At 34.9% G+C, this 14,165-nt stretch overlaps 1 protein-coding gene across 2 annotated transcripts; it reads left to right on the top strand.

The window, feature by feature from the left end:
- The first annotated feature begins 1,186 nt into the window (after nucleotides 1–1,186).
- Nucleotides 1,187–13,797, top strand: LOC104612044 (PyrD). 2 transcript variants are annotated; one of them, XM_088899456.1, is made up of 3 exons: nucleotides 1,187–1,428; nucleotides 2,791–2,865; nucleotides 13,170–13,797. In XM_088899456.1, exon 3 carries the CDS (start codon nucleotides 13,218–13,220, stop codon nucleotides 13,518–13,520), a length of 303 nt encoding a protein of 100 aa, XP_088755582.1. In that variant the 5' UTR covers nucleotides 1,187–1,428; nucleotides 2,791–2,865; nucleotides 13,170–13,217; the 3' UTR covers nucleotides 13,521–13,797. The 2 variants fall into 2 exon arrangements, with proteins under 2 accessions (XP_088755582.1, XP_010277654.1); XM_010279352.3 differs by lacking the exon at nucleotides 2,791–2,865 and having other exon boundaries at nucleotides 1,190–1,428.
- Nucleotides 13,798–14,165: the final 368 nt, after the last annotated feature.

Here is a 14,165-nt window from a genome sequence, read left to right as displayed (position 1 = left end):
TGTCAACCCATGATGTTAATAATCAAATAATACAAAATTTAAAAAAGATAGAGACAAATTTGCATACAATATTTAAAAAAGCCCTTTGGTAACCCAAGTCAAGTGCATTTTACATGCATACATACATAAATACATGCATACATACATATATAGACACATTTACATACATGCATGCATATACAATTTTACACATATACATTTATATCAAATTTTGTTGTGGAGCTGATTGACAAGCCAAACTCTGAGCCCAATCCAAGTGCATCAAATTTCAGTTAAGATTGGGCCCAGGTTGGACAAATTTGACTTTGGTCTTGAGCCTTATGCCCAATGCATAGGGTTGGGCCTAGGTCTAACTTAAATTTAACCCAACATACTTGATTTGCACCATAATGGTCTAATCATTTGGATAAATGGGTCAATCAATGATGTCATAAATAAATAATAAAAAATTCAAAATAGATAAAAATTACAAAATACATAAAATTTATAAAAAAATTTGACATATGTAAGATATTACAAATTTATCATATCAAACAAAGATAAGTGTGACAAACAACAATTATTTTTAGAATTAATAATGGAAATAGAATAAAAAATTTAAATTTGTCCAAAAATGAGATCAGTTTTTCTTTTAAGTCAAATTACCAACACATGATGTCATAATTATATAATAAAAATTATAAAAAACACAAAACTTAGTCTATTAAATATATGCACATCTCTAATATTATATTAAATAAAAGTAAAAATGATAAATAAGAAACACTTTTATTAAAATTTAAATCCATCAATACACAAGGTTTAATTACTTATCTTTTTAATGGAAGCGGATCAATTGCTGCAGTTTGCCAAAAAAAAAAAAAGAAAAAACTTCCAGATTAGCTTACCGAAAGCCTCTGGATGGCTGTTGGGTGCTTGTAGAGGCCCACTGGACTTTTATATAAGAAGGAAATGCCCATTGGACTTTGTGGTTTCCACATTGACTCCCAGTTGGCCCACGATTTTTGGATTCACGGAGTATAATATTTTCTGAAATCTTTCAGCGATCGAACTCGTTCATAACGTACATTCTTTTTGGCGTTATTCCGATCTGTTGTGGAAAACGCGACACGTGTTGAAAAACCTGCGATCCATCGTCTTCTCTTTTTGTTTTTGGTGTTAGAATCCATCGTCTTCTTGATTTCTTCTCTTGTCATCGTCTGAGTCAACCAGATTCATTACTTAGCTTAGTATTGCTCGCTCAGGTCATCAACAGCAAAGCTATACGTAGAACAAATCGTATCATACTCGTATAGGTTTCCTATCCGTATGGGTGTCGTCCCCTCTTGACTCTCTGAGATTCTTCTATCTATTTTTATATTGGAGTCTCCTAGGGTAGATCCTTCTCTCTCTTCCTCCCACAGGTTCAAACGGTTACTGAGCAGTGAGGTTAGTTTTCAGATCCTCGTCTCCTCTGTCTCTGTTTCCGTCTCTCGAGATTGATTGATTCAATATATTATTTAATGTTGCTTAATTTTTGTACGAGTGCACATAATTCATTGATCGTTAGTGCAATTTTTTGGTTACTGGTATTGAATTTGATTGTGGGTTATCTGGCTCTACTGAGATCTGTTGTACCCACAACGTTTTTGTTATGAATTGGTAGAAGTTTGTTTAAATTTTGATTGCTTCTTGATTTTTTCATTGTTTTTGTTTGGTGATGAATAGATTCTATTATGAAGTGGGTGTCCTCTAATTTTCCGGAGGAGAATAGGAAGATATTATTTTGAATAGTTTAAGGCTTCTCTAGGGTTTTTGATGATGGGAGTTCACATTCTAAGATTTAGATGATAAATATATCATAAGTAACGGTTGTATTTTCTTAAATTGTAATGTAATGTAATTTCCAAGGAGATTTCCTCTGACAACTTCGTATTTTATATCAGTATGACTATAATTTATTGATTTTAGTTTTTTTTCATGTCAAGCAAATAAAATCGGGCTGTGGTAGATCTGCAATGGAGACTGATTACAGGGAAGATTTCAATGAATTGGCAATGTCGGAAGCATTACATCTATTATGACATTAAGATGTGGCTGTTTCTTGCTTAGATTATAGTGCATGATAAAACCCTTTGAGCAAAGATTAGATTAGAGAACTGGTTCATGTCAGTGCAGGAGGGTCATAGGTGGATGAATCCAGTTTGCTAGATATTGGACTATAACAAATATTCCTGATACCCTCTTATTGAATAGAATTTAAGGATATGTATTTTTTTTTCTGATAGAGATTGTGAGACATATTTGGTGCATTTTTCTTCATAATACATTAGTTCCTTCCACTAACTTGCATTGAAGTATTTGACAGCTTTAACATTCTTTTCATTCCTTTTCTTTTCCGTTATGTTCAAGAAAAGGCTTAATAATGGAATAGAAGTGTTGATGCACATGACTGGTGTAAATATGAATGGAATTTAAGGAACACGGAGTTGATAAATTTGTGAAGAAGGTTAGGCAGCTATACAAAATGTTGGCTTTTATTCAGATGTTCAATCTGGAAGTCTTCTTAAACTATCCTGAATGGTGTTTTTTGGTGCCTACTGCCTACTACTCAAGAATTGGTTTGTTTAATTTTCTTAGAAGCAAGAATGTGATTGCAGCTGAGTAAATGGCCCCAAGTTTGAATTTATGCAGCAGAGGCATATTTATCTTTGGAATACCAAACTTATTGGCTAAAGTGCCTCAAACTTGTATTGAAATGCAAGAAAAAGCTTGAGCAAGTTAAGTGGCATGGTGATTTTTTTTTTGCAGTTTGAGAATGTCTAGCAACGAGTCTTGGTAGCTTTTACTCCTTTCTGATATACCTTTCACTCTTCATTTATAGAGGTAATAGGGTGGTAACTGTTCCATTTCAGGCACAAAACATTTAATTCATTTATTGCTTTTTTATTAGTATATACTATAGCTGTTTTTGTATGATATTTTATGAAACTGGAAATAACTGAAAAGAACACTCCCCCTCCTCTTTCCCTCACCCCCAAATGAAATGATGCTTTATTTCTGAACTGTCAGAGAAGATAATTGAAGCAGCTTCAGCCTAATGTCCTTACCTTATCAATTTAGAAATGCAGGTTGAAGTTGACAACAAGCAGTTATAGGGGTTAGGTTGGTCTCATATTACCCAGTCTTAATTTATAAGAAATGGATGGAAATCAAATCAGGAGCTTATTTTAAGAGGGACACTTAGATTAGATTCTGCTATTTATTTATTTTATTTGCGAATTACTTTGGAATATCTTTGCTGTTTACTTTTTTGTTTCAGTGGAAGAACTATAACAGCAGTTTCTATGGCTATATTTACCAAGGCCTCCTTAGAAATGGAGCATTTAAGCTAACAAAATAGGATAAAAATGATACCAAAGCCTTTCTTTCCCCTATTTCTGTACTCCTTCACTTTCCTACTATTCACTTCCACCAAGATCATGCTTGTTATTGGTGTTTTCTTATCCCTCATTTTGAATTGTTGATGATTTTACCACCCTGCCTCTCTTCTCTCACAGACATTTCTTTCTTTTCCTATTCTTTTCTAAATATTTATCATTTTATTTCCTTTGCTGAGCTTTTGTACTGTGCAATTCTGAAACAAATTTATAAGCCACACCACTAAGAAAATAAATCTCAGTTCTAGAAGCAATGTAACTAATAACAGCATTAGTTCTTACCTGACCAATCTTGGAGGATTCATCATCAAATTTATATGAAGCTTTTCTTTTTTCTTTTGGAAGAAAAGATAAATTTATATGAAGCTGTTGCCTTTTTGACATGGGACATTGTTTGGTGTAATGGTAAAATCTTGGGCTGACAAGTTGAGAATGTAGGTCTATGCTGGAGAGCAGTGACTTTGTGCAAGTAAAATCCAAAAGTTGGGTCCATATCCAATCTACCCTTTGAAAACCCCAGATAGACGGGACAAGTATTGGGTAATAGCTCTTTTTGTTGCCTCCCTGGCTCAGAAACACATGTTACTACGTTAGGAGCCTGGAAAATTCATTGAGATGCCCTTGAGAAAGCTAAGGAATTGGGCCTGAAAAGGCTAATTATTGAAGGTGATACCAAAACAGTTGTGGACTGGTTATGGAAAGGGGAAGGAGTCTCTTGGCACCTAAGGAGATTCAAAAGGCTATCCAGGGATATGCTGATTCAAATTAATTGGGTTTGAAGACCGGCCAACAGTTTGACTAAACAAGGGGTACAAAGACAGTCTATGTTTTGGGCCTATTTGTAATATTTGGGGGTTTGGACTTCTGGCGTCCTTTTTGTATTCTTCACAACTTCTGGTTGTTCTGCTTTATTTAATTTTAATGAAATCGATTTTCTGAGTTATTGATAAAAAAAAAGAATTCATTGAGATGTCTTGGATTGAGATTGATTTTGATTCAGAACTAAATCCACTGGAATTTCCATTTTTTTTTCTTCTTAGCACCAATCTAGTTCTTTTAAAACATAAAATATTATTAATTTCAGAAGGGAGAAACAAGAAATGTGACTTTAAAAAGTGAAATTTACTTACCATAAGGTTCACCATGATCTTTAAGGCCAAACTACTTTGAGATTCAGTTACACTAGCATGGACCAAAAGGGGTTGCTGGGTAAAGAAACTATTATCTATACCAGTAGAGGTAAATTAGATATTTCCAGTTGTTTGTAGTAAGCTGTTCTGGTAATTATGTGCTCCTTACAAGTTTGAGGATGGAATTCTCATCTTTTCTAGGTAGAAGCCAAAATCTTCCTGTTCTTTTTGGCTTTTATTAATAGGCTTTAACTTTATACTTTTGCATTCCTTTGGCTTTTACACGTCATTATGCTGGATTTTCTGCACTATAGCTTTCCTTTTTGCATTGCAATTTCAGTTGCATTGCGGCAAATGTATGGGAGTGCAAATTCTGAGTTATTTTAGTTTCAGATTTTGTCTTATTTTGTTTGTTTGCATTGCATGTGGAGTAACATAAAACCTTAAAGAAAACTTGAACAAAAATTTGCATTCTTCTCATTTGCAGTCTCATGAATTTGTACTAGTGCAAATAAAATTGCACTGCAGAGAAATGGAGTATCATTCTTTGACATTTTTTTTTGATCAGTAAACATGTATTTTATTTAAAGTTAAGATTGAAACAATTTGTATAACTTGGTGGTGGGAATGTTATTCCCAGTTTAGCATACTTTTCTGTCCCAAATTACAATGCAGCCCAAAATAATTGCTGCCTCAGTGCCCCTTGTTTGGCAAGAGAACCATTCTTTAACAAAATATTCACATGCAAACAACCCCTATCTGTAGTATAACTTGGTTAAACAACATTTGTAACCTAATTTAGGTCTATGATTCTCAACTTTTCTGACTTTCTCCTGTACAACCACCCTAGAATTTGACAGTGGACTTGATTTTCCATGTCTGTTTGGACTTTTTAAATGCATATTATTTTAAATATTTGTACTGAATATTAATACGATAGTTTGTGCACCTTGTATTTTTCAATATTTTGTTTTCTTTTTCAATGTTCATTTCATTTCCAAACCAATCAATTTTGATGTTGTATTGGCTAGTTTCTGATACACCTGTGAGTGTTACCATGTCTCCATTAAACCATGTCAAATTCCAATTTAATCCTCTTTTAGATCTTTTATCAGATTATTAGAAAGCTCAGTTTAGATTTGTAAATCCTATGATTTGGAGAAAAATAGGCAGAAGATCCTTTTTCTTGAATGAGCTTGATGTGCTGTGCTATCATTTGCAGTTAATGAAGGTGCACTTTTTAGAATTTTATGTGAGTTCATTAAAATACCAATTCAATGTCCTCAGGATTTATAGAAATGAAAGAAGGTGATCTTTTTATTGTCCTCTTGGATGATTTATAATCCCGTATTCTCATGTTGTCTTTCAATTCATTCTACTTAAAGTTGGAAATTGAAAGACCTACAAAATAATTTATACATTCTCTTAGATAAAACATACCTTTCTGTGAAAGAGGCATTATTAATTTATTTTTGATAGTCAACAGAAATGAGTTTTATTCATTATAAGGAAAAGAGAAAGGATCACACTATCACATTACAGACAGTGTGGGCAATACAAGACAGCTTTCAGCTGACATACAAGTATATAATTTAATTGGACTGTAATTTAGATCATTCCCTGCCCTGGTAAGCCCCATTCAAGTTCTTGCCTCGATATTCCTACTTTTTTTCTAAGGAGTCAGTCAACCCATTTTCACTCCTACTCATCCACATGAATGAACAATCTGTATGTATTTGGTTTTTCTTACTAAGAATTGGAACATTCATGTAGGTTCTTCTGTTGTTAGCCATGAAATGAACACCTGAAAGAGGTATTATTTTAGTGCCAATAAATTACTTCTGTTAATTAATAAACTCTCTTTGTCAAACTTCTTTCATTATTATCTATGAGATTCAAAGTAGCATTGTGCTGAGATGGATGAGTGAAAAAACTAGAAAGGATAGGATAAAAAATGAAGTCATTCAGAGGAACCCAGGAGTAGCTCCAATAGGTGATACAATGAGAGAAAATAGACTAAAGATGGTTTGGTCATGTGCAAAGAAGACCATCAACAAAACTCGTAAGAAGTGATCTGTTGCAAGGCAAAGGGGCTAAATGGCTAGGGGTAGACCAAAAAGGGCATGGGTTGAAGTAGTAAGAAATGATTTAAGTGCCCATAATTTAACATTGTTATCCTCCTTAGCTATTCACTGTACAGTCTCCAAGTCATCAATCTCCTGCCAAAAAGACTGTGGAATAGAGAAATACAAGGCTAAGGACATGTCTTCCTGTTTAGTGTAATTATTTGCATTCTCAACTGATAATCCCTGGCAATATCCAAGGGTTGAGAGTCTCTGCAAGACCATCCCAAACTTCTTTAGCAGTTTTCCTCCATTGGTAATTCCTGTTGATGTGGGGCTGCACATAGGTATTAGTCATGATATCAACATGTAATTGATAAAAAAATGATATCAACATGTAGCTTTCATGAACCCATTGTGCATGCTGAGGATTTGAGGAATTGGGTTCTACTACATCTACTGTAATATAACCCAGTTTTCCTTTACCACCAATGCCAATCCTCATCAATGGGTCCATTCTAAGTAATTTGAACCAATTCAGCTTAACTGAAGATTTCAGTGTTTTGGACTTACCTCCCAGCAAGGTCCTAGACTCCAATAACTGCTTCTGATCACTTCCAGCCACTTCCATCATTCCAAAACACAACTAAACATTTCAAATTATGGCAAGAGATACTGTAGAGAACAGATCTTGACTTAATGTTAAGAAGTAAGACTATCTCTTCTTTGGCAGCAGCACTAGGAAAGAATCAACCACTCTTGAAATGAAAACTTTTGTGAAGGAATTAACAAACACGAATCTGATTGGCTAACAATTGTCCAACTTTATTTGATTCTAAACCAAGAATCAACCACTCCAATTTTTTCCTATTTGATTGGATCTGAAGATTTGTAGAAAGACCCATCTCTGTATCTTTTTCTAGTCTCAATGTCTTAAGTTTATTTATTTTGATTTCTTTGTAGTTAGGCATTTGGTTATATATAACGCAAAGCTCATTATTTTGTTAAGTTATTTTCCAGGATATCTTTTGCTTAAATAGTTCTGATTATATGTCACTTAGAAATACTAAAAAAATTACATCACTATGAAGATTGATAATAATAGATACATCTAGGATCTATGACGAATATCATTATTAATGTTTTCAAAGGTATTTGAGGCATATGCCTGGAGGCATGCCTCCTGGAGAGGTGCACTCAATGCCTTGAGGTGTACACTGGAGGCAGCCTCTAACTCATCGAATAGTCCATGTTTCAAAAGTGTTTGCAAAGACTGAAAGGGGGTATGTATGGAATTGGCACTGCTAAGAAGGTGAAATCGTCAAAGAAAGTTATTAGGGGAAGCAAAGAGGCTTCTAATTAAGCTTTTGGAGAGAGGTATTTTTTGTTCTTTATGTCTTGTATTTGTTTAGTGGGGTTGGCTTTTCTTTGGGTTTGGTTTATTTGTTGTATGGTGGGTTGTTTTGATTTTTGGTGGATGGGGTTGGTATTTTTGGAGATGTAGTTCTTTTCTCTTGGGTGACTGTTGGTCACCTTCCTCTGTATTCTCTATTTTTTATTTCAATAAAAGTTTCTTTTTACTACCAATAAAGAAATTATGCTTAGAGGCATGGAGTGTACACTTCTACTATGCGTCATGTGCCTCATGCACACCTCTTGATAGAAAATGAAGAGGAACCTAACTGTTGTGCCAAGGCCCATCCTCAAAACATTGATCATTATGTATGCCTATTACAAAATATGTATACTGTGGTTTTAGAAAATATAACATCATTAATGTCTAATTAAATAATTAATAATTTTTAATTAATATGTTTAATTAGGATAATATATGAGGTGAAATATTTATTCAATTTGACATGTTTGGTTGTGTCAATTGCTGGTTGAAAACTTTTCCAAAAATATTAATATATCTTTGAATTTAATCCTAAGATCTTTGGACTTTAGAGGATTGTTGAATGCTAATGTCCAATAATCAGAACCCAACCTTTTGCAATAATTTCATAGTTTTTTTAATCTTGTCTAAAAATAAAAAACTAATGTCCAAGAGATACTCGAAAGTAACCTATTTCAATACTTTGATTGATTGCCCATATGGATGAACAAATCGAATATGTGGTCTATAATATTAGAGTAGGGGGGTGAACTAGGATCTTGGACAGTAGCCTTGGGATGTGTTTGTGGTGAGTGGCCATTGAATTACTCAGGGCTCCCCTTAGGTGCAAACCCTAAAAGTGTAGCTTCTGGAACCCAATAGTGGAGAAGAGATTGGTAGTTTGGAAAATGAACTATATTTCTCTTGGGGGTAGGTTAACATTGATTAAGTCCAATCGGCTAATCTACTTGTGTATTATCTTTGTGTTCAAGATGCCTTAAGTGTTTGTTCAAAGAATACATAAATTGATGAGAGATTTCCTTTGAGAAGTTGGGGAGGGGAAGAGGGTTCATTTGGTTAGGTGGGATGTAGTGAATAGAACAAAAGAGGATGGAAGCTTGGGAATAGGGAACATTGGTAACAAGAATCTAGCTCTGCTTGGGAAGCGACTGTGGAGATTTCCAATTGTGGTTGAAAGATCGTGGCATAAGGTTGTGGCTAGCATTTATGGGCTCTAAGAAAATGGATGGGATGTTGGATTACAACACAAAACTACCCTTCCTTCATCTTGGAAGGCCATCTTTGATACTCTTCCTTTGTTTCTTACCCACATCAGGTAGCAAGATTAAATTTTGGAAGATCTTTGGCTTGGGGAGTCTCCTTTGGAAGATTTGTTTCCTCGATTGTTCGGTTAAAATCGAAAAGCCGAACCAAAATTTTTGGTTTCGGTTTGTTTGGTTCGGTTAATTCGGTTTTAAAAAAATTCCATTTTAGGATTAGAAATTCGGTTAGGCGCATTTTAGGGTATGCACCTTGCCTAGTCCTAGGCGGAGTATTTTCAAAAGGCGCTCACCTAGTGCACCTTGCGCTTTAGCCCAGGCGTGCACATTTTGAAAGTCTATGCATTTTTTTCTATGTGTGTGTGTGTGGCGTCTGGGTCGGGGGCTCTTCCCCCCAGACCCCTGACCAAGCCCCTCGAGGCAAGCCCAAACACGTCCATATTAGGGTACTGAAGCAGACATAACCCACCATATTTGCTAATGTTGCTCATTCATTCATCCTAATAAAAGACATTTTTAAAAGACACTTAACGTTATAAAATCTTTCTTTTTTATAGGGATTAAGAATTTTAGACCCTAATATGGACTTGTCTGGGCTTGCCTTGAGGGGCTTGGTACAAAGGCGACTCCTAGAATCAAGAATGCACAATGTTTAACATCATATTAGCTATTTGGAGTAATGCAATTGGGAAAAAATAAAGAGATTTACAGTTTACATGCTTGAATATGTTTTATATGTTATGCTTGATTTTATATTTAGATTTTCATTTTAAATATTTTTTACATGCTATGTTTATGTATTTTAATTTGAGATAATAGGTTTTTTAAAGCATTTATTTTAAAATTAAAGTTTATATTTTTAATTAAAAATTTGTTTAGTATTTTGATAATTTGCATTTTTTTTGAAAATTTTGCCTTTTTTTTAGATTTTTCTTGCATTTTTGTGCCTTGCTTCAAAAAGGTGCACACCTTGCCTTGGGTGCAAAATGGCCCTTGTGCTTTTTTTGTGCCTTTCTCTTTTAAAAAACTGTTACTATCTCTAGCCTTAAAGGTAAACCCATCTTTGACCTTGTCATCCCTTCTACCTCACCCTTGGGTTTGATTGGAATTTGGGTTTTAGGAGAAATATAAGAGAGTCGGAATCCTTTTTAATTCTTGCCTTATGAAAGTATTAGATGCACTATTCTTGAAAGATCTAATGGGGGCAAATGTCCATGGGCTCAAAATCTTGATAGAAGTAGTCTGGTGTGCTCCTATTCCACCTAAAGTTAGTTCCTTTTGTTATGAAGTTTTCCATGGAATCATCAATACTAGTGATTTATTGCGAAAAACGATACTCAATTAGCCTCTTACCAAAGGTAGAGGTTGGTGGAAGTTAAACTTTGATGAGAGCAGTATGGGAAACCCTGGGACATCTAGTGTTTGGGGAGTAATAAGGGATTAGAATGGAGGTATTCTTGCAATGTATTCAGGTTCAATAGAAGGAGTTTTACTGAGGGTAGAGATGAAGGCAGCAACCATTGGAAAGCCAAGGAGATGGGAGCACAAAGAGTGATTGTTGAGTGAAGACAGCTTGGTGCTTCAGAAATGAAATCAGGTGTTTTAAATGGTTTTCAAAGGATATGCAGATTGAGGTTCAGCGGGTACAAAGATAAGCCAACAGCTTGGCGGATGGCCTGGCAAAATAGGGAGTCAATAGTCAACTGTTTTTTGGGATGTGCTGTAAAATGCAAGGGTTGGGTGGGATAGCAGAAGCTATTTTGATTTCCAATTAATTGTAGTCACAACCTTTTGTTCTACCTTTTCTATTTTCTAATTATTGAATGAAATTTCTTTTCTTGTCGCTGTTCAAAAAGAAAAAAAAATATTAGAGTAGGGGGATGGAATTGAGATTTCTATGTGGAGTGTTTTGGTCGTTGTGTATTCATCTTACTGAAGGAAATATTTCATAAGACAACTAATGAAGATCACCAATTGTATGAAATGGAAAGTTGTGCATTTAGAAATATGGAACAAGTATAGACAAGATGAGAATTTTGAGATCATGAGTGTCAATTCCAGGCAATATGGATTATAAGATAATTGGTTCATGGGAACATAGGGATATCCTAGTTATTGAAAAAATGAAGGAATATTTATTGAGTTGATTTTTAAATGTACATCCAAGTGAAATAACTTTATCACCTAATGGAGTTATTTGGCTCATGTTGAAGGATTTGGAAGAGCAAGAATTATTTCTCATTTTCCTAGGGTAAGAAAATCCTTACCTAAAATTAACTACAATAGAAAAAATTTATAGTCATATTTCTTCAGACATGGGAGGATATATGTGAATAATCTATGTAGGATTAGTCAGAATTGAGGTATAGTCTCTTAAAATAAGGGAACATAAATTTGAAACTTTTGAACACAGTTTGTGTCTTTCTAGTTGTGGTCACTTGTTTCTTTCTTATTTTTTTTCCTTTTAAGTGATTTTTATATTGTTCACCAAATCCAAACAAACCATTACATTTTAGATGCCCAAGATTGAGCTAAGTTGGTTAATGACATGACTTTATTTTCTAGGAATTTACTATTCTTAGCAAAAATTAAATTTACTATTTATAGTAGTTTCCAGGCTTACAATTTATAGAAATTCCTGTAATTGTTATGGTAAAATAATTCATTTAGTAATTTCTGACCATTTTCAGGTCTTTTCTCTTTCCTCCTGATTTTTCTCTTCTAAGTAATCTATCTCTTTTCTGTTTACTCTAATAGCAAGAGTTCCTTTAATTCTTTCTGATCTTCATCTCATTCTATGGTCAACATCAAGTGTCTACTTGCTTTTCCATCTATATTCTTCATCATCAATCATCCAAGCTACAAATTTCACCACAAGATCTGAAAATCGTAGGACCCCCTACCTATCCTACATCAAGTTTGCTCTTGTTTTGGTTCCTAATGGTAAACCTTTGTAATGGTTCCTAGAACAATTCTAGCCATATTGGCGTATGATAATATGATATCTGTCATCACTGTGCACAAGGAACACTGTGTAGGGCGTAATTCCTCTGATGTTGATGGCAGTACCTATATTACCTAAAACTTTATAGCTTGCAGTGGTCAAATTTTTTCTTCAGGGGTGCTATAATATAAAACTTAGAGCAAACTTTTAGGCCACTTGATTGTATTGTCCTTATTCTACAATAAATCAACTTAATCCTTTGCATCTCATTATCTTGGTATAGATAGGGTGCTTTTCTGAGTGGTTTTACACTTTTACTGGTTTCCCACACACCAGATGGAAGGCCACATAGTTATTCCATCTGGAATACCATATCCTGACTTAGGGTCCTGGTTTCAGGAGAGCAAAGTCAGTAGCCAAAGTGAAGTAGAGTGGTACATGAACAAATTGGGTTTCTTTGTCATTATGGTAGGGACTAGGGATGAGACTGTTTCTTTTTTTGTTCTGATGAGATGAGACTGTCCAAAATGAATGGTGTTAAAGACATTTATTCACCTAAGATTTGAAAGCTGCAGAAGTAAGATCACATCCTTGCCTACCTTTCACAATATTAATTTCCATTGTGATCACTTACATGGAATAGTTTTTGTCATATGAGATGTTTATATATAGAATGTAGTGCAGAAGATGCTGATATTCTTATCTTTGATACTGTGCTTAGCTGGAGAAGGATATTTTAGTTTAGATATTTCGAGCTAATAAATAACTTTGCCTTGAATTATTACTCTAGTTATTGGATCATTGAGATGATCGCTTATTACCTCCCTTTTCATTAGGATGAATTTTAGTTGTTGAGTATTTGTTTCTCTTGCACCGAGTGTAATAGAATGTGATATGCGGAGAAAAGTGGGAATTCATACTAATGATAATACATTTCCTTGCATTTTTTGGAATGTAGCTTGCAGAAAGCTCTTTACCTGTATTTCAAGGAACTTCAGGATCTACAATGAGTTTAGCATGTCTTGTGTGCCATAGTGTAGATAGTCCATCTCAATCTTTTAGGAGTTACTCTGTTTCAAGTTCAGACAATGAAGGCCGCTGCTCTGGGATTGTTAACTGTTTGGCAAGGAAAGCATCTCTCCACTCAGAGACTCCAAACGGCATGATCACATCATCCAAGGTGACCCCACATCCAATTATGGCCAATGGTCAAGTAATCACAGGGTCACCACGCCTGGTCCGGAGCTGTGCTGTTAGAAGAGACCTTGTGAGGGACTGGAATTTTGATGAAGTAGTGATGGAGCGCTAGCATACAACATTGACAATATAGAAGAGCTGAGAGCTCCTTTTGTTAGAGACTGGTTAAATATTGCTAAAGCTCTGAATTCACTCTCTTTGAGTTCACTCTGTATTTGTACATATTACATTTCACCCAATCAACCTTGCCTTAGATTTGTCTTTATTTTGCTTGGACACAGTGCGTTATCCTTGATGAAACTGTACAGACACTGATGACTGGAACGGTTCCCATTAGGTTTTTCTTCCTTGTGTTTTTGCCAGTGAAAATTTTCTTTGTTTCGGATTCATGGCAGCTGTCTGACCTCTAACAATTCAGGTCCACCACAAATTACGACCTCTAACATCCTAATTGTGGCGCACCAAAAGGTACATGCGAATTGTATCTCAGTTAATTCTACTGCATTTCGGCGCTCAAATGCTTTTTTTTGGATGGGCAAAATTGCACCCATAGTCTGACTCCAGGGAAAAGGCATCGACTAGAAAAAGCCTTCTCAATCAATAATTTAGAAAAGCCTTCTCCATCAATAATTTAAGGCCCCGTTTGTTTTTGGGATTTTGAAGGGGGGATGTTGGCCACTGGGATTGTAGTTGCCATTGATCAATTTACCCATGATCTTATTTTGGAGACATGTGGGATTCATGGAAAAATTGATTT

This window comes from Nelumbo nucifera, chromosome 1, assembly GCF_055504915.1.
Source record: "Nelumbo nucifera cultivar China Antique chromosome 1, China Antique-T2T, whole genome shotgun sequence".
Lineage (NCBI taxonomy): Eukaryota > Viridiplantae > Streptophyta > Magnoliopsida > Proteales > Nelumbonaceae > Nelumbo > Nelumbo nucifera.
Note: the sequence above shows the minus strand (reverse complement) of the source record. Positions and strands in the feature narration are given on the sequence as shown.